We start from the raw sequence: 18898 nt of genomic DNA, 5'->3' as shown, positions 1-18898 counted from the left end.
CCAACAAGGATACCAAATGGATTTATTTTGCCAAATGGATGATCATGGCATTGCCGTATTGGTCCATTTGATCAACCTTTGTTGTTATTATTTATTTTATTTTCAGTTGTTACAGATGGGACAGACATGACTGGGGGATAGGAAAGAGAGGAAGGAAAAGAAAAACAGAAGGGAAAAGGGACAGTGAGAAAGGGCACTTACAAAGACAAAGAGAAAAAGAAAAAAAAAATCTCCTGGATCACCTGTTGAGAGAAAAAGAAGAGAAAACAAGCAAAAAAAAAAACAAAGCAACATACTAAACACAACACCATCCCGTTAATCTAGCTAAGTGTGAACAGCAGTAAATACTAAATATTGAATGTTGTTGTGCAGCACACAGCACAGACAGCGCACAATGTGCTTTGAAGTAGCAGCTAAGAAAGGTGTAGTTTATGTCTACGAACAGTGAACATCCGTGTGCACACCTGTGTGGATCAGCGCGCTTGTATACAAAAGGTTTCTCCATGTAACAGTCTGCTAGAGGGTGTGGGGGGCCATAGCTGTTGGGTCTAAACTCAGACCCCGCTGTATCCAGGACTTATTCCCATGAAAGAAAAACAAGGCAACAGCGATCGATCGTTTTTACTTGCGCAAGGGAGGCCTTTGGTCAAGAACCAGCTCTTGGAGCTCACGCTCCTAACCTGTCTCCAGCCCAAAGTCCTTCAAAGAGCAGCTTCCCTCGCAGCTATTTATTGACAAACTGTTACAGTTCACACAATAGTTTACAACACGTACCTCCCCTCTTAACCCCCCTTGGTTACAAAGACGAGGCACTGTGTGTATATATGTGTGTGTGTGTGTGTGTGTGTGTGTGTGTGTGTGTGTGTGTGTGTGTGTGTGTGTGTGTGTGTGTGAGTGAGAGAGACCTCCTGCTGGGCAGGAAGCTTACATCAAACAGACCTTCCAGATAGGATGTGTCTGTAATCAAACATTACAGCCCCTCACCCAAAAACTCAAGAATCTGGGGAGGGGGACTGTGGAATTGCTTTACAATGTAGAAATGGATGGTAAGCATAAAAATGACAAACATTTAACAATTCACTCTAACAATAGCCCTGTCCCCCAGGGCATGAAGCAGGCATGGAGGAGATCCAGGCTCCAGACATCCAGAGGCCCCAGAGTGCAAGAGCCCAAGGAGTACCACCCAAGGTGGGTGTGTCTGCTTCTGAATGAATTTGTTTTCTTTGGACTTTTTATTGCTTTTTCTCTGGCAGTTGTGCTATAGCCCTGCCCTGCCGCATCAGTGCCAAGGTATTAGGTGTCTCTTCCACCTGTGAGCAGCTCTCAGGAGGGAGAGCAGATAGTTTTTGAGCTTAACTGAACAGCAACAACTCCACAAACCAGAGATGGCAGAGTTAATTTTGAAGTTTTTTTCTTTGCTTTTTTTGTCATCATTTATCTTGATTATTTTGAATTTATTAGACAACAGAATAAAAAGTATCAGGTGGGTAGTGTTTTTTTTATGTTGACTCATGAAAAACCTATGATTGATTTAATCTGTTTACTGGTAAATTATTTTTTTCTTTCTGTAAAGTTTTTCAAAGAAACACACACTACTTGTCTCACTAATTATTTTATGTTGCTTCTGTTTCCCTTTTGATTCAGCTGGTCAACCTTCATAGATGACAGTGAATCGGAAGACTTTGTGCTTGAGAGGTACAGGGCATACTGGAAAAGAAAATTAAAATCAGGACCACCACATCCCAATTTTACCAGGAGACTTGAAGCAAAAATAGAAGATTCAGCAAAAAACAACACAACACAACGCATTGTAGCTGAGACCCCCATGGCTCTCCTCTACAAAAAAGACTTCAAGAAGCTTCCTCGGTGGGATTTTGAAGATGTTTACAGCGAAGATACTCAACATAGACGACCAGTAAGCATGTTAAGACAAGATATAGTAAAAACAGTCAAATGTATTAACTTTATGGATGTGAGCCAGCATAGCTGGAGTCATGTCAGCCATCTGCATGATGACTGACATTTTAGATTCTGCCTTTTTGGCTTCTTGACGTATTGCTTTTGCTGTTTCCTGATTTGTTTCAAGTCATTCATTTTAACTTGTTTCATGATTTCATATTTTTTATGATTTTCAGACATGTGCACAGTCTCTACGAAACTCTCAGGATGAGAAATTTAAGAAGGCTTTTCTTCCTAACATATGTTTGTTTCTGCACAAAGACAACATTAACATGAGCGAGTGGAATCGACTTTCACATTTCAACAATCCTTTTGGGTTTATGGACTACAAATATGATGGTAGGTCTTTATGAAGCTGATATTGGGTCAGTATTGTGTGCCAGACTGAAGAATAACAGAGTAATATACATCTATTCTCTGACTGAATGTTTAAACACCTATGTAGTTTCACCAGATGAGTTTTATGAAATGAGATATGTTTAAACGGCCAATGAAATAACAGCAAGTCAATGCATTTAGGAATGGATGAATAGAAAAGATGGTGTGCTGATATAAACCTAACTCTGGATTACTCAATAAAAAATATATGAAGCAATTATTTTAAGTAAAATACAATTAAAATATATTAATTCAAACGTTTATTTATTCAAATAATTAATCGTTAAGGAAAATGTGCTTGGTATAAACTGAACATGAACCAATCAAGCAAAAGCTTACATTGAAAATCTACATGTAAACAAATTAGTTAAAGTATGCATTTTAGGCATTTTTTGTTATTTTGAGTGTATGAAGACTTATGAGAGACAATAGAGCGACTGTTTTAGTATTCACTCTATTGTAATTTAACAGAGAACTATTTTGGCTGGAAATTTTCAAATGTCCAATTTAATGTGGTTAGATATGAAAGAGTTTACACATTATGAGATCAGACTAGTGTTGGGAGAAATCATGCTATTTTTTCAGGTGATTCATTATATTTTCTGATTTAGTTGTTAATATCCATCGATTCAAACTATATGCTCATATCATGCATCATATTGTCTTGTTTGTCTTGTTATAAAGACATCAATCATTTAGCCTTTTCTTTTAAACATGAAAAAATTAGTTTAAAGCAAACTAACAAACCTCTTCTCTACTCATACAGCAACCATAAAACAATCACAGAATGTGTATTCATGTTTTTCTTTTCATTTGCAGATGTGATGGATTCAGTGAAGCTGATTCCAAAGCCAAAACAGCCACTGCTTCTCCCAAAACCAGGTGGTGATGGCTGTGTGCGCTGTGCTGTGGTAGGTACTGGAGGAATCCTGAACGGCTCAAAGAAGGGGGTGGAGATCGATAGCCATGATTACGTTTTTCGGTAAGAAAAAACAACCCAAACCTTGATTGGTTTTGTTTGACAGACACTACTTCTGACATCAGTAAAGTGGTGAAGATTTACTGCCATTCATGTCAAAGTTATTCTTATAGCTTTTATCTTGATGGTAGCGTAAAAATACTACTACAGACTACCTTACTAATTTTTCAAGTTATTTGTTTACATTTTTTTGTTGTTAAGAAGTAATAAGTATCTTTTTCTGTTTTGGTAGTCGGTCTAATGTAATTTAACAGAGAACTATTTTGGCTGGAAAAATGAGCATGGGTAAGAAGACTCCAGACTCCAAAAAGGTTAACAAAGGATGTCATCCTTTTAGTATTTATCACCCATAATTTCTTGAAGCAAAGAAAAAGTATTGTGAAAAAAACTTGACTTTGACGGGGAAACCTAGGGACACTTCAGGGTCATTTGGCAGGCCCAGTGTAACGAAAGATAAAGTAGTGTAAAACATACCATGCTTTAAATGTCTTCGTAGCGTCTTCATTTTGTATTCAATAAGACTTTAAACTAGTGAGAGGTAGAAATTAGAGAGCAAGAGAACCTAAGGGTTGTTTTATCATAGACTTCTGAACAACTTCTGTACAAAGAATACAGGCTTAAATTACTTCCATATTGGCTTTACTCTTTAGATGTCCAACCTTCATATACAGTCTATGATATATCTCATTCTAGATAAATTCAGTTCATTCATTTTTTTTTGTATACTGCCAAATTACAACAACAGTCATCTCAAGGCAGTAAAAACTGTTCTCCAACCTGCAACAATGACATTGGGATGTGGAAAAAGACTGAGCATTGTGCAAAAAGTAAAAGTATAAAGGTGTATGTGTGTGAGATTGTGCAGATAAGTGCTTGAGGTAGTGACGTGTATGAAGGTATATGTGTGTGTGTCAGTCCAGTCACTGAGTGTTCAGGAGTCTGATGTCTTGGGGAAAGAAACTGTTACCCCAGTCTTGCAGTGAGGGCCCGAATGCTCTGGTAACTCTTGCCAGAAAGCAGCAGGGTGAAGAGTTTGTTTGAGGGGTGTGTGGGGTCCTCCCCAACGCTTGTGGCTTTGCAGATGCAGCGGGTGGGATAAATGTCTGTGATGGAGGGAAGAGAGGCTCCAATGATCTTCTCAGCTGTTCTCACTATCTGTTGTGGGGTATTGTGATCCAATATAGTGCAGTTACCATACCAGACAGCAATGCAGCTGCTTAGGATGCTCTCAATAGTCCCTCTGTAGAAGGTGGTGAGAATGGGTGGTGGGAGATGGGCTTTTCTCAGCTTCTGCAGGAAGTAGAGATGCTGTTGGGCCTTCTTAGCTATGGAGCTGGTGTTGAGGGATCAGGAGAGGTTCTCTGCCAGGTGAACACCAAGGAATCTGGTGTAGTTAACGACCTCCACAGAGGATCCAACGATGTTAAGTGGACAATGACCTCTGCATGCTCTCCCGAAGTCAACAATTATCTCTTTTGTTTTAGGTTAACTGTCTTTGAATGTGAGTTTATAGATGCCAGATGTTTTGAGTCAACACCTAGACAGTTGTATTGCCCTTTCAGCTACTTTCACACTGGTGAGAAGTGATGAAATGTATTCTTGATCTGAACCTGTTAATAAACATAAATTCCTGAAACCAATATGTTTTCTTGTCTTGTCTGGCAGGATCAATGGTGCCGTCAGCAAGGGTTATGAGGAGGATTTAGGAAACAAAACATCAGTGTATGTTCACACAGCCCACTCCATCACTACATCACTCAAGAAGTTTGGGTATAAATCTGCCCCTCATGATGAGGTACTTAAACTTAAAAGACAACAGTGTCATATTATATTTACTTCCCCTGCTCAGAAAAAACATGGGTTATCTCCTTTTCCTTTTGGCAGGGTATAAAATATGTGATGATTCCTGAGGGGATGCAGGATTTCCAGTGGCTCAAGGGTCTTCTCAGAGGAGAAAAGGTCTCTGCTGGCCCATACCGCAATAAGCTGTGAGTAAATTAAAATTAATCAAGAAATGAATTGGCCATTTTCAAAAAGCTGTTATTATCTCATTAAGAATATAACCATTTGAAATCCAAATCAGAATTTTTTCAGACACCATGCAGTCATCATTTACTTTATCATAAGACCCCAAATCTATTTGTTTTCTTTCTTTCTTTCTTTTTTGAACCTGTCCTGCCCGGCAGTTTTCTGAAGCAGAATAATGCTCTGAATGCTTTCCAGTTAGTAAAGGAACAGTACAACCTTCTATGGTTCCCTCTATGGAACACATAATTACACCACTGAGGAGAAAATTATTAAAATTACTTTTACTATCATAAAGTATCCTTCACAATATTTATACTACAATGGGACAAAACAATATATCAATAAATATTATATATATATATATAATTTATTGATTTATTCAAAGTTTGTTGGCTCAGGGCAGCACTATACCATAATTTAATGCAGAAAAAAGAAATATAGAAAACACAAATTAAACAGTTATCTCAAGTCTTGAGCAAACACATAGAAACAGAGAAAATGCAATATGGATGCAGCATGTGTTCAAAATAATTGAGAAAATATGATTGCATTCAGATATGGGCTGCAAAGAACGAGCAAAATAAAAACAAATGAAATCCAAAAAGTTCCAATCAAAAAACAGCATTACTTTATTTTTATTTATTTATTTTTTAACCAATTACCAGTTGCCATTTGTTTCACAAATGCAATTTGCAGATTTCTAGCTTACATACAAGCCTTATTTGCATATAAAACATTAGTGACATGTAATCAAGATATATTTTTACAAAAACATAAATATTATGTTAATTATACATAGTTATAATAATTTAGCCTTTCAGCTACATGATGGACACATTTAACACATGTTCATTTAACACATTTTATTTTAATCCAGGACTTCTCTAACAGGATATTCTACAGAAATTAAAATACACCTTTTGTTCTTCAAACCAAAATGTCTTCTGTTGCATATATATGTGACTAACAAGTGTGGTATCTTTTGTGTTTTAACCTCTCCAGGCCAAGGGACTACTATTCAAGGCAGTACAACGAGAGTCATTTCTACGTTCTGCACCAGGACTTCCTCCGATATGTGCGGAACAGGTCAGCCTGCTGTTAACACCCTTTCCACAGTATTTTGATTTCAAATGATTCAGCTATTATAATTTAATTTGTCTAGCATTGCTTATTTTATGAGGAAACCCGGCCAAGAACAAAGAGAATAGTCAGTAAAAAAACAAAACAAAACATGGCACCTTAGAAAGAAAAAAAAAAGAAACATTAAAGGAAAATGGGTTTTTTTATGTTAAAATAATTATGAGTAGTTAGAAAAAGGTTTGAATGATCTCAAAACTGGAGTTGAATTAACTGATCTACTGGTGACTGAACAAACAGTGATCATCATACCTGGAATTTAACTTAAGGCAACTCAAAATGAACTCAACAGACATTAAAAAAAGTATTGTAATGAACTCAGTTAGAATAAGGAGGAAGCGATCTCAGTTTGTTCTTGCAGTTTCTGTATTTTGTTTATCACTCAACCCCAGGAATGTAGCTCTATTATAGGGGTGGGTTTTGATAATCGATTTATCGATTAAAAGCGATTCTGGCTTGGACAACGTGATATACAGTAGATTCATTAAAATCCTGAATCGATTTTTTAATATAAATTTATTTTGCCCGAAATGCCAGAATTTCAGGTTAAACCTCACAAAATTTCAAGAACCACCAAACAGCTAAAACAGTAAATGAGAGCAGGAACACCGATTCTGCACAAAGACGTAAAAACAAAGCGCGGACCCGCCGACGGATCAGAAACAGTGAGATGTCATCTTTCTCACCCGACGGCACGGACACGGTCAGGGCTGAAAGCCGACAGCTCACTGATTCTGATGATTTGGCCGGTCCGTGCTTTGTGTTTAGCGCTAGATTCTGAACCTGTAGGTTTTATCTCTCTCCAAACAAGATTCCCTCTTACTTTTGCTGTTTTGCTTCCACCACGATAAAATCACACTTCATGCACAGCTCTCTCTCTCTCTCTCTCTCTGAGTGAATGGCAGAGTGAATGGAGCTGGGGATGGGAGTGTCGGAATGAGTGGATTTCTTTTTTCGAGTTCCTCTTTTCTATTTTCACTGTCAGGTGTGTTTATTTTTTCGACACACGGCTGTTGGCGTGTTTTGTTTGTTGCCGGCTGGTTTGGTAGCTTTTGCTACCGGCTTGGCTTGGCACAATGCCCGCTGTTGAGGGTGGTGCAGAGTTTGAGAAGCTGACACGCCGTCATGCTGTCAAACTTATACCGACTGTGAATTGTTTGGTGGAGGAAGCTGTTTTGGCTGTAGGAGAGGTGGTGCGCTATGACAGCGTGAAATCTGCCTCCTGTATGAACGGTCCGATTGTTATCTTTCTGAGTTTATGAGTTGGTGGAAAGCGGCGTCATCATTCACGAAACCTTTACGCCCGTTCTCCCTTTGGTTAGCCCTGCTAAAAAGGTTACCATCTCAAATGTGCCTCCTTTTATTAAAAATGAAACTTTAGCCAAGGAGCTGTTACGGTATGGCCAACTAGTTTCGCCCTTAAAGATGGTCGCTTTGGGGTGCAAATCTGTGCTCCTCAAACATGTTGTGTGTCACAGAAGGCAGGTTTTTATGATCCTCAAAGACACCGCTGGCGAGCTGAACCTGTCTTTCAGTTTCAAAATAGAGAATTTCAACTACATCGTGTTTGCTTCATCTGAGAGCATGAAATGTTTTGGTTGTGGTGGAGAAGGGCATTTAATTCGATCCTGTCCGGAGAGGCTAAGAAACACGCAGCCAGCGGGTGATGCCATTGGAGAGCCGGTCCCAGCCAGGGCTCCTGGTAGGTACATGGCGATCGCTCATGTGAAACCCGCTGAGGCTGTGGGCGGCTCCGCTGAGACCGCGGGCAGCTCCGCCGTAGCTGAGGCGGACTCCGCAGCCGAGGTGCCTGTGGAAAAACAGCTTTTTACGAGCAGTAATGGGTCTGATGAAACTGGCATTGTGAAAAGTGTTGATGTTGGAGAAATGGATCTGACTAATGACCAGTCTGCAGGTTTTTCTGACACCAGTCAGACAGCTGACACGACTCTTGAGTCTGTGTGTGATGATCTTTGTGAGGATGACAACATGCTTAATGAGGATTTGCTGAAGTTGTCTCAAAAGAGGAAGCGCTCTGAACCTGCCCACTGTAGTACAAAAACGTCAAAAGCTAAGTGAGGAAACAAAACAGGAGAGAGCAGTATGGAGTCTGAAAGTGATCTGTCCCTAAGCCAGGTCTGTACTCTCCTGCTGTGATCAGGAAATTCTTGCAGAAAACCAAAGGCCTCAGGATGGTGAAAGTGGAGGATTATTTTCCAGACCTTAAGCTTTTTGTTGAGTCGTCTCGGGTCTTGACAAAAAAATCAGGGAATTTTATTGATGATGTGTTGACAGACCAAGAGATTTATCGTTTAAAGAAACTGATTTTGAAAGTGAGATCTCAAGCACTTACTGCTGATGATGACGATGATGTTTAGGAACACACTCTATATGTCCCTGTCTTTTTTCCTCTGTCTCGCTTCTCTCATGTCTGAATTCAAAATAGGCACATTAAATTTGAATTGTGCTAGAGATGAGGTGAAAAGAGCTGCTTTTTTCGAGCTTATGGACTTAAAGAACTTAGATATTATGTTGATTCAAGAAACTCACAGTACTGGTGACAATGAGAGTGACTGGAGGAAGGGCAGTCGGGGAGATGTTTTTTTTTAGTCATAAGTCCAGTTGTAGTGGAGGTGTGGGGATTGTATTCTCTAAGAATTTTTTATCTGTTTCTTGCGAAGCAGAGGAAATAATCAAGGGGTGTTTGCTGAAAGTTAAAGTCAAATATGAAAATGTGACTTTTGTTTTTCTCAATCACACAGGACATCCAAAAAACCCATTCTGTCCACTCTTTTAGTTGGTGGACAGAACTAAAGGAGTGGACAGAATGGGTTTTTTGGATGTCCTGTGTGATACTGTTAAGGTTTCTAGCGATGATGTGTACTTGTTTTTGTGTGGGGATTTCAATTGTACTGACAACCCACCTTTGGATAGGAACCACATCGAACCTCATCCTGCGTCCTCTCGCAGGCTTAGGCAGCTAACTGCAGCTGTGGACCTGTCAGATGTGTGGAGGTTTTTCAATGGACATCGGCGACAGTACACATGGAGTCATTCTAAGGACAATCATTTACCTTTGGCAAAACTGGATCGCATATACTCATTTAAACATCATTTGAGTATTTTTAAGGACTGTCAGATAACCCCTGTTGGTTTCTCTGATCATTGTCTGGTTCATTGTTCTGTTTTCATTAAAAAATGTTCGTGTAAGGAGTGCCTACTGGCATTTCAATACGGCCCTGTTACATGACAAAACTTTTAGGACAGCTTTTGAATTTTTTTGGCTCACTCACCGGAAATCTAAATCTGACTTTGCATGTATCCAGCAGTGGTGGGATTTTGGGAAGTGTCAGATCAAACAATTGTGTCAACAGTTCACTCGTAATGTTACTAGAGACATAACCAGATCTATAAGAAACCTAGAGACTCAGGTAGTAGAACTGCAGAGTTTAGCGGCGTCTACAGGAAACCGGGGGCTTTTAGATTCCCTCAAATCCAAGAAGGCTTTTTTAGCCGGCCTGTTGGGCACGACAGCCAAAGGGGCTTTGGTCAGGTCACGTTTCCTCAGTGTCACGGAGATGGATGCCCCATCTCACTTTTTCTTTGGACTGGAAAAGAAGAATGGGCAAAGAAAAATTGTTCACTCTCTGTATGACGGTGGCTCAATAATCTCGGATCCTTCTGAGATCAGAAATTTTGCTGTCAGCTTTTATGAGGACCTTTTTAAGAGTGATTTATCAGAAAATACTAGTTTGTGCAATAGATTATTCAAGGGACTCCCTCAGGTGGCGGCTGAAACCAATCGAAAACTGGAGGTTCAGCCAACTTTGCATGAACATGCTTCATGCTGCTCTGATGAGTTTTCAGAATGGTAGAACTCCTGGCATGGATGGTTTTCCTGTTGAGTTCTACAAAGCCTTTTGGTCTGTGATGGGTGAGGATTTGCTGGAGGTTGTCACGGTAGTCTGCAGAAAGGCTTGCTGCCTCTGAGCTGTAGAAGGGCGGTCATCACTCTGCTGCCAAAGAAAGGAGATCTACGCAGTTTGAAGAACTGGAGACCAGTATCGTTGCTCTGTACAAACTATAAGCTTTTCTCCAAAGTCCTGGCCACCAGTCTTCGAGACGTAATGGCTTCTGTTGTTCATGGGGACCAAACGTATTGCGTGCCCGGCAGGCTGATAAGTGATAATGTCACTTTGATTAGGGATGTTTTGGACCTCTCTAGCTCTTTCGGTATAGATGTTGGTCTCATTTCTCTAGACCAAGAAAAAGCTTTTGACCAGGTTGAACACCATTATTTGTGGCACACTTTAACTGCTTTTGGCTACAGCTCAGGTTTTGTAGCCATGATTCAGGTTCTGTACCGTGACATTACGAGTGTACTGAAAATAAATGGGGTCTTGAGTGGTCCTTTCAGTGTTCTAAGGGGGTGAGGCAGGGCTGTTCTTTGTCAGGGATGCTGCAAAAAAGTGTCCAAAAAAGTGTCCAATGACACATTTTTGCAGAAGAATTGGGAAAATGTGGTGGATAGAGTCAACGGTCGGCTTTCAAAATGGAGATGGCTTTTACCTAACATGTCATACAGAGGTCGGGTTCTTGTTATCAATAATCTGGTTTCTTCTGCTTTGTGGCACCGGTTGACCTGTGTTGATCCCCCAGTTACCCTCTTGTCTAACATTCAAAGAATCCTGGTGGACTTTTTTTGGGATAAATTGCACTGGATTCCTCAAAGTGTCCTTTTTCTCCCTAGAGAGGAAGGGGGACAAGGTCTGGTCCATTTGGCCAGCAGAGGAGCTGCTTTTCGCTTTCAGTTTATTCAGAGGCTGCTTACAGGACCCCAGGATCTAGTATGGAGGAGTGTATCGTGCTGTATTCTTCAGCAGCTTGGTAATGTGGGTTTGGATTTATCTCTGTTTCTGATGGACGCAAGCAAACTGAACTCTTCACTTCTTCCACCTTTTTACAAGTGTTTTTTCTGTATGGGCTCTGCGGAGGAAAGAGAGGCGGCAGCAGGCTGATTCTCTGTACTGGTTGCTGGGGGAACCTGTACTGTTTGGCAGCTTGCTGGATGGCCCTGTCTGGGGGAGGACTACTTTATCCAGAGAGCTCCACGCTGCACAAGTCTGTTCTCTGAAGAGGGTGGTGGACCTGGCTGGACCTCAGCTAGATGCTCTGGAGGGACTCGCTGCACAGCTTGGGATACGGTCTACTCGAGTTGTTGGTCAGCTTTTGGATCACTGGAAACGCAAGTTAGGTGGAGTTGAGTATTCACTTTTGGGAAGTTATTGTGATGGCAGTCTGTTTCCGAATCATTTAGATCCTTATCCTTCCATCAGACTGTTTCCTGGTTTTAAGAACTGCTTTGGTCCTTTACTGGATAATGTGAATGTTGCGGGGGTGTCCCTGGAAGGGGCCTCTGGAAAAACTTTGTATAGGCTGCTGGTAAAAACTCTCAATCAAGGCAAGCTGAATGGACGCAATGACACAGTGTGGAGGACCCATCTCTCCTTGGCACCTGACATCAAGCCAGCAATGAGGTCCCTTTATAAGCCTCCCCTCACGAAAAAACATGCAGACTTGCAGTGGAAAATTCTTCATGGCATTGTTGCTGTAAACTCTTTTGTTTCTGTTATTAACGCTGCTCTGGAAGACAAATGTCCATTCTGTGAGCAGAGGGAGACCCTGTTTCATTGTTTTTCTGAATGTGTTCACCTCTCGGCTCTGTTTGTGCTTCTAAAAGCCGTCTTAAGTAGATGTGGGGAAGGTTTTACACTGACTATTTTCATTTGTGGTTTTAAATTTACTCGTCTTTGGAAGAACAAATGCCAGCTGCTTAATTTTTTATTAGGACAGGTGTTATGTTCCCCTAAAAGGGTCCAGGTGATGAGGGGGAAGTAACAAAATGTGTCTGGGTCAGAAAAAGGAGACAAGGAGGCAAAAGGGTTAAATCAAAGTTTCTATTATTACTAACTAAAAGAGATGGACAAGCCACTATCACCATTTAAAGAAACAAACAAAACTCAAGCGTTGGTCAATAAAGTACAAACGTAAGTCAAAAAGAGAGAGCAGCTCACTAACTGCAAATCCACCAAACGCACAGCTTGCTAGCTGCAACCACACAAACACACGGTTCACTAGCTGCAACCACACTAATGGCACTCTGGCCCAGAGCTCACCTTTCCCTGGGCTTAAATACTTTTAATTACTGACGAGAGTCAGCCGCACAAAAGAAAAAAGGTGGCAGCTAAGGCAGGAGAGATGGTCAGACACGCCCACACAGACAACTTCAGGAGACGGCCCTGCTAGGGCCGTAACAACAGGCAAAGATGGCAGTGTATATGAGCAGGAAGAGAAAGGTTCAAAAGGGCTGAATGTTGAGGTAGTCCCTGTGTTTGTCAACATGGTGAAGTCTAGGCTGTTGCTAGAATTTAATTTCTATAAGGCAGCCTCAGACCTACATACTTTTTCTCAGGTCTGGGGTTACAGGGGGGCAATCTGTAGTGTGGTGGAGGGGCACCTGGTTTTTGGGCAGGTGTTGATGTAACTTTTTATTGATTTTGTGTTACACTTCAATGTAACGGGTGTGGTAATATGTCGATTATTTCATGAGAAATAAACGTACTTTTTAAAAATCAAAATCTCTGTCTCAGTGTACTTCAAGAATAGTTTCCCGTCTAAAAATCTCTGTTTTCTGCATTATTCACTTGCTTATTACCAGTGTTGGGTAAGTTACTTTAAATGAGTAACTTAGTTACATTACTAGTTACTTCTATCAAAAGTAACTCAGTTACTTCAAGTTACTGGTTACTTTCAGAGTAACTAGTTACTAGGGAAAGTAACTTTGCTTTTACTCAGAATTCTCTTGTTAATGTGTTGCTTCCGTAACTGGATACCCAGCAAGATTGCCAGTCTTCTAGCTTGCTTACTTGCCACAAGTGCACTGTGCCACCTACCAATAGAAAGGAAAAAATAATGTGCACATTTCCACGAGAGAAATCCCACGCCTGGACCGTCGTTGACCGCTGCATGATTCTAGCCTGCTTTTTACATCCAACACAAAAACTGCAGTCGTGGTGCTTTCGATTGTACTCAGAACTCGGAAATTCTGCCTTCTGAATTGGAAGATGCAGGTAACACCAGACTGCAGATGAGCTGCATACAGAGCTGGACTGGGACAAAAAAATCGTCCCGGGCATTTTGATTAGAGACCGGCCCACCATTATAGGAAAAATCATAAAGCCTTTGAATGAAAACAAAAAACACTGTTGTGACAGTGATGTACACTGTTCTGATGGTATATATGTATCAATCTATCAATCGTTTGTTGTAAGACTCAGATAATTATTTTTTTTTAAAGCGAGACATTTTAAATGAGAATAATAAAGAAAAGTATTTCCTTGTCCCCCCCTTTCCCTGTTAATGCCCTACATGGACCCCTGGCAACACTTTGCTAGACCCGCCCCTGCACAGTTACCAGCTGTCAGCTACATAGAAAAGGATCCTGGTGTTATTTGTCTCTCAGAAACAGTTCATAACTTCCCTTCAACTCATTCATGTCACCTAAAAGGTAAACCTGTTTCTCCATCACCTGTTCAGCTCTGATGATTCAGTAAGGACATCTCCTGGTTTCATCTTCATGTTTCCCTCTCACCAGATAACCAAACCGATATCATGACCAGCAGCTTTTACAGCTGTGGCTCCAGCAAACATCAGCTGATACTAGAAATTAACATTAAATAAATTCTAACAACAGCTGATCAAGCTTAAACGTGCTGCTGTTGTTTAGTGCGACATCCGCTGGTTTCCTCTTTCTGGCGCAAAGTGGGCGATAAATAAACAAGAGAGAAAAGCTGATCAGCTGATCACTGATCAGTTTCATGATTGAAGTAGCAACAGGAGAGGGAGGGGAGAGAATGAGAGAAGAAGAGGCAGCTGTGCAGCTTCAGCTTTGTGTCTTTTTCATTGTAGCTGAAGTCCGGGACAAACTGCTCCTTTTCACCTCAATACGAAACGCGTAATATTTTCTCTGAATTCGAGACGATTCTGAGACGGTTGGCAACTCTAATAATTAACCGTATGAACAAAATAAAGTTCAACATCAGTAACATAGCACCCACCCAGCTGTATAGAAACTCCGTCATGCTAGCTAGTACGCAGTACGAAAAAGTCAGCATAACGAAAATAAACTCCACCTAAACTTGGTTTATATCTGACTCCGATAGACTGCAGGTCATAACTTCTTACCTGAAGTTCAGTTCACCTGACACTCGGACCGGCGGCTGCTTTGGGTCTCTCCTCTTGCCTCCCTTTTCCTTCATCCACCTGCTCGCCTCCACCACTTGCCAATGTTATTGAATCTGTGGAAGCTCCGCAATGCCACCACACGAAGTAACGAATAACGAGCCTATCTAAATCCCAGTAACGAGTAACGCGTTCCTGGTTTTGGCATAATAACTAGTTACCGTGCTCGTTACCACAATAATAACGTAGTTACTGTAACGCGTTACTTAATAACGCATTAGTCCCAACACTGCTTATTACGCACAAGTCTACCTTTGTTTACAGCGCTGTCCGCCGCTGTTTTTTTCCTTTTACTAACTTCCAAAAAGAAAACCTCATTTCTGCCGTTCAATAGGCTGAACAAATTTTAACTTTTTTAAAATTATGCAAAATTACAAAACACTTAGCTGTGTCTCTAATAACACCTCTGTAACTTTGCTCTGCTTCACTTCAGCAGCATCAGGTAATGTTTATATGTTGATTAATGGTTTTCTTTCCTTTTTGATCTACTGCAGAATATTTTTATAAAATCCGAGGCCTGGAAAATCGCCTTCATGTTTTTCTGTGTTTTATCCTCAGCTACTTTGACACAAAGGCATCTGAAGGCATCTGCTGTGATGCTTACACCTTTGATAAAGTCTCGCAAGTGTCAGCTTTGTTTTTCTAGATATAAAAATATGGAAATGTACTAATGCATGATCTGAATTATAATATTTTTGACTGTCCAAGGCAAAATTTCCCAGATTCAAATCAAATCGAATTGAATCGAATCGTGGATTGAATCGATTCGGGACCTTGTGAATCGGAATCGAATCGATTCTAGAAATCAGTGACGATACCCAGCCCTACTTTATTAGCATGAAACACATCCATTCAGAAACAGTAACCAAAAGTCATTAACTACCACAGCATTGTCAGTCATTGCGGCCCATTGCTAGCTACATCCAATACTGTGATACAGCTGTACTTCACATCATCAATGAACAACAGGAATAAGAAACAAACACAAGATCACTGAAAAAACTTATAAAACTGTGACTCAGACATGAATGTCAGCATGAACAGTCTGATGAGTTCTTGGACTAGTAGCACATCATCTTGGACTAACACAATATTGTAGCGGGCCAGGGCTGTTCGGGGATTTGTTATTGACATTTATGTTCTGTTGTCATGTTGCCATGGTTACAGGTGACGCTCTCTCTGCGACTGTGTGTTTCCGGGTGAGAGAGCGCCATTTTGTGTTGTTGTTGTGGTTGCGCTAGAGCTGCGCCGAGCGGTGGTGGTAGCGTTGTGTGCTCGCCTGTCGAAGGCTAATAAACGGCTGTGCTCCCTGGCTAGCTCGCGGGAAGCAAGACCAAATGAAACCTCTGTCTCCTCCTTGTCTGAGCTCGCCACAATATGTTATACAGTACTTTTTCAAAGTCTTGAGTCAACCCTCATTTACTTATATTTTTCTGTTAAATTTGAAAATATTTTATTATTATATTAAAACGTGTGCAAACATACATAGAACTACAGTGTATTAGACATAAATACAGTCTACAATTCTAACCATGTTGAAAATCAATACTTGCTATGATCTTTATTTTTCAACATGGTCTTAACTCTCTTGGGCAAACTTTCTTGTAATTTCTTTAAGTGCTCTTCAAGTGTAGTGCTCCAGGCTTCTTGAAGTATATCCAATTTTCTTTTTTCATTGTCACGATAATCCCACATTGCTTCAATAATGTTGAGAATTGGGCTCTGGGTAGGCCAATCCATGATTTTCTATGAAGGTGTTCTTTTACACTGTGTTTGGAATCAAAATAGGATTTTTCTATCACTAAAAACTTACAATGTGTCTGTGTTTTGACGGTTTATAATTTTTCAATCAGAAAAATTGTTTTTCACTGAAATGGTGCTTTTTTTTTTTTTTTTTTTTTTTTTTTTTTTTTTTAGCAAAACAGGTATACAGCCATGGATCAACAATATTAAAAAAATATAATTTAGGCAGACATGATAATGATGACTTCAACTGTAACAAAACACCCCAGAGAATGAATACTCAGGACATGTACAACTTTAATAAAACAAGTTTAATTGAATTTCCAATTTTGAGGTTGCCTATTGTGCTGTCATAGCAATGTGGCTCATTTTTTTTAATGTGTGTATGCTTATTTGATGCTTCTTCATTCCCCACAGGTTCTTACTGTCACCTAATGTGAATAAAACATTCCAGCCTTTAGTCAGACCAACCAATGGGGCATTCACTCTCTTATTGGCCCTGCAGACCTGTGACTCAGTGAGTTAAAATTACTTGAATTTCTTGACCTCAATTAACTTTAGAATGAGTAAGTCAACTTAAATCTCTCAGAAATAAGAAGAAGAGTCAAAGACATCTTTCATGAAAAAGTATAGTTCTACTCTGCAAGTTGAACCAAAGGTTTGAACCATAGTGATTAATGTAGTGTCACCCAACGCATGTGAAGTCCTTCATAAAACATGAAGATGAGCGTTTTCACTGTTCTAGGTGTGACCAGAGCGGGATGGATCTGACTGCTAAACTGCACACTTACTTATTGTACATTATTGTTATTATTAATATTATTATTATTATTATTATTGCACCTTGTTCTAAATATTAATATTATTATTGTTATTATATTGTTATATTGTTATAAAGCCTCTCTAACTTTGTCTTCAACCGGAGCTGTCCCTCTGATGTACTCATTGCTTGTTCACTGAATGCAATTCAGTACCTTCAGTGAAATGCTAATACAATAACGCTGCTGAACCATAATTTCAGCTTAATGCCTTGGAGTTGTAATTCCTGTTATATTTAGTAGTCCGCTGCTTATTTTTTGAGAGCGTTATTCTATTATTAGAATCTGTTATTTCACATTTATATGTGAGTTTTTTCTTCTCAAACATGCCTAAGAATTTCTTTTAATGGATTACATTAAGTTTGACAAGATACTCAATAAGGTATTTTTACCTTTAAAGACAGCCTTGCTCTTAAAAAAACCCCCACACACCTGTTCTACCCTTTTTGTCTCTTTCTCGTAGGTGGATGCATATGGACTTTCGACTGATGACTACATAAAATACCCTAGCTACTATGTTGAGAAACACATGAGCAAAGTCATGTTCTACCGTAACCATGATTATATTCTGGAGGAGAATACATGGAAAGACCTTCATACCAGGGAAATAATGAGGCTGTATCAAAGAACTGAGTCAAAGAAAGAGAAGGAAAAGCAACACTGACATGATCTTAACAACAGTAGTTATATAGAGAGATTTTTGTTTGCTAGACTTAAAAATGCCTAAATGCACTAATAGCTCACTAAACACGCAAACTAAACCATCCAGAGCAAAGCTGATTTGATTCATATTACTCATCTCGGGAAGTTACTATTATCTTAAAGTCCATCTCTGTGGGAAAATTTCCGCAAAATAAAATCAACATTTGCCATAGTGGCAAACACTACACATGGTTTTACTCATAATGATATCTGTGGGTTTTTTTCTCTCCAAGTCCATTTGTGGCATTATCGAAAGCAAAAGACGACTGAGCAGTCATAGCACACTAAACAGGCAAACTAAACTATTCGGAGCAAAGCTGATTTGCCCCTGACAATCACATTAACTCTGTTGGTATGGTGTTCTTTTTATGAAATGCTGTGTTATACGTGTTTTATGATGTAATGGGACTCAAAACTTCTTAAAAGTTCTGATTTTCTCTCGTCAGTCCACAGAATGTTTTTATAAAAGTCTTGTGAATTATCAAGATGTTTATTGGGAAATATAAGATGAATTTTTGTGTTCTTTTTGGTCAGCAGTGGTTTTCTTGATTCAGTAGGCAATAATCAGGCCTCAGTGTGGTTTGTGATTTTAAACTCAGGTTTAAAAAAAAATGTGGTTAATCACAGTTAATTCACAAGTTAGCAATCAGGGGCAGTTCCTTTTTCACTTTTCACCACGTAGTTTTGGATATTTTTATTTTCCTTTAATAAATGTAAATTAACAACTATTAGATTTCCTAGGACTATCTATGCCTGACCTTACATTTTAATGATCTGTAGTAAGGGTAACAAATCTGCAAAAAACTGTAAAAAGGAAAAAAACATGGAATGCAATGACAGTAAAATGAATCTA

The 18898-nt window shown here is 39.7% G+C and overlaps 1 protein-coding gene across 1 annotated transcript; it reads left to right on the top strand.

Annotated features, from left to right (window-relative positions):
- The first annotated feature begins 1119 nt into the window (after positions 1–1119).
- LOC134633483 (alpha-N-acetylgalactosaminide alpha-2,6-sialyltransferase 1-like) lies at positions 1120–18007 on the top strand. Its single transcript, XM_065471625.1, has 11 exons — positions 1120–1188; positions 1254–1312; positions 1645–1695; positions 1756–1915; positions 2136–2298; positions 3157–3319; positions 4982–5111; positions 5201–5304; positions 6347–6430; positions 16943–17042; positions 17807–18007. Exons 1-11 carry the CDS (start codon positions 1120–1122, stop codon positions 18005–18007), a joined length of 1284 nt encoding a protein of 427 aa, XP_065327697.1.
- The last annotated feature ends 891 nt before the right edge of the window (positions 18008–18898 follow it).

The sequence above is a fragment of the Pelmatolapia mariae genome, linkage group LG8 (assembly GCF_036321145.2).
Source record: "Pelmatolapia mariae isolate MD_Pm_ZW linkage group LG8, Pm_UMD_F_2, whole genome shotgun sequence".
Classification (NCBI taxonomy): domain Eukaryota; kingdom Metazoa; phylum Chordata; class Actinopteri; order Cichliformes; family Cichlidae; genus Pelmatolapia; species Pelmatolapia mariae.
Note: the sequence above shows the minus strand (reverse complement) of the source record. Positions and strands in the feature narration are given on the sequence as shown.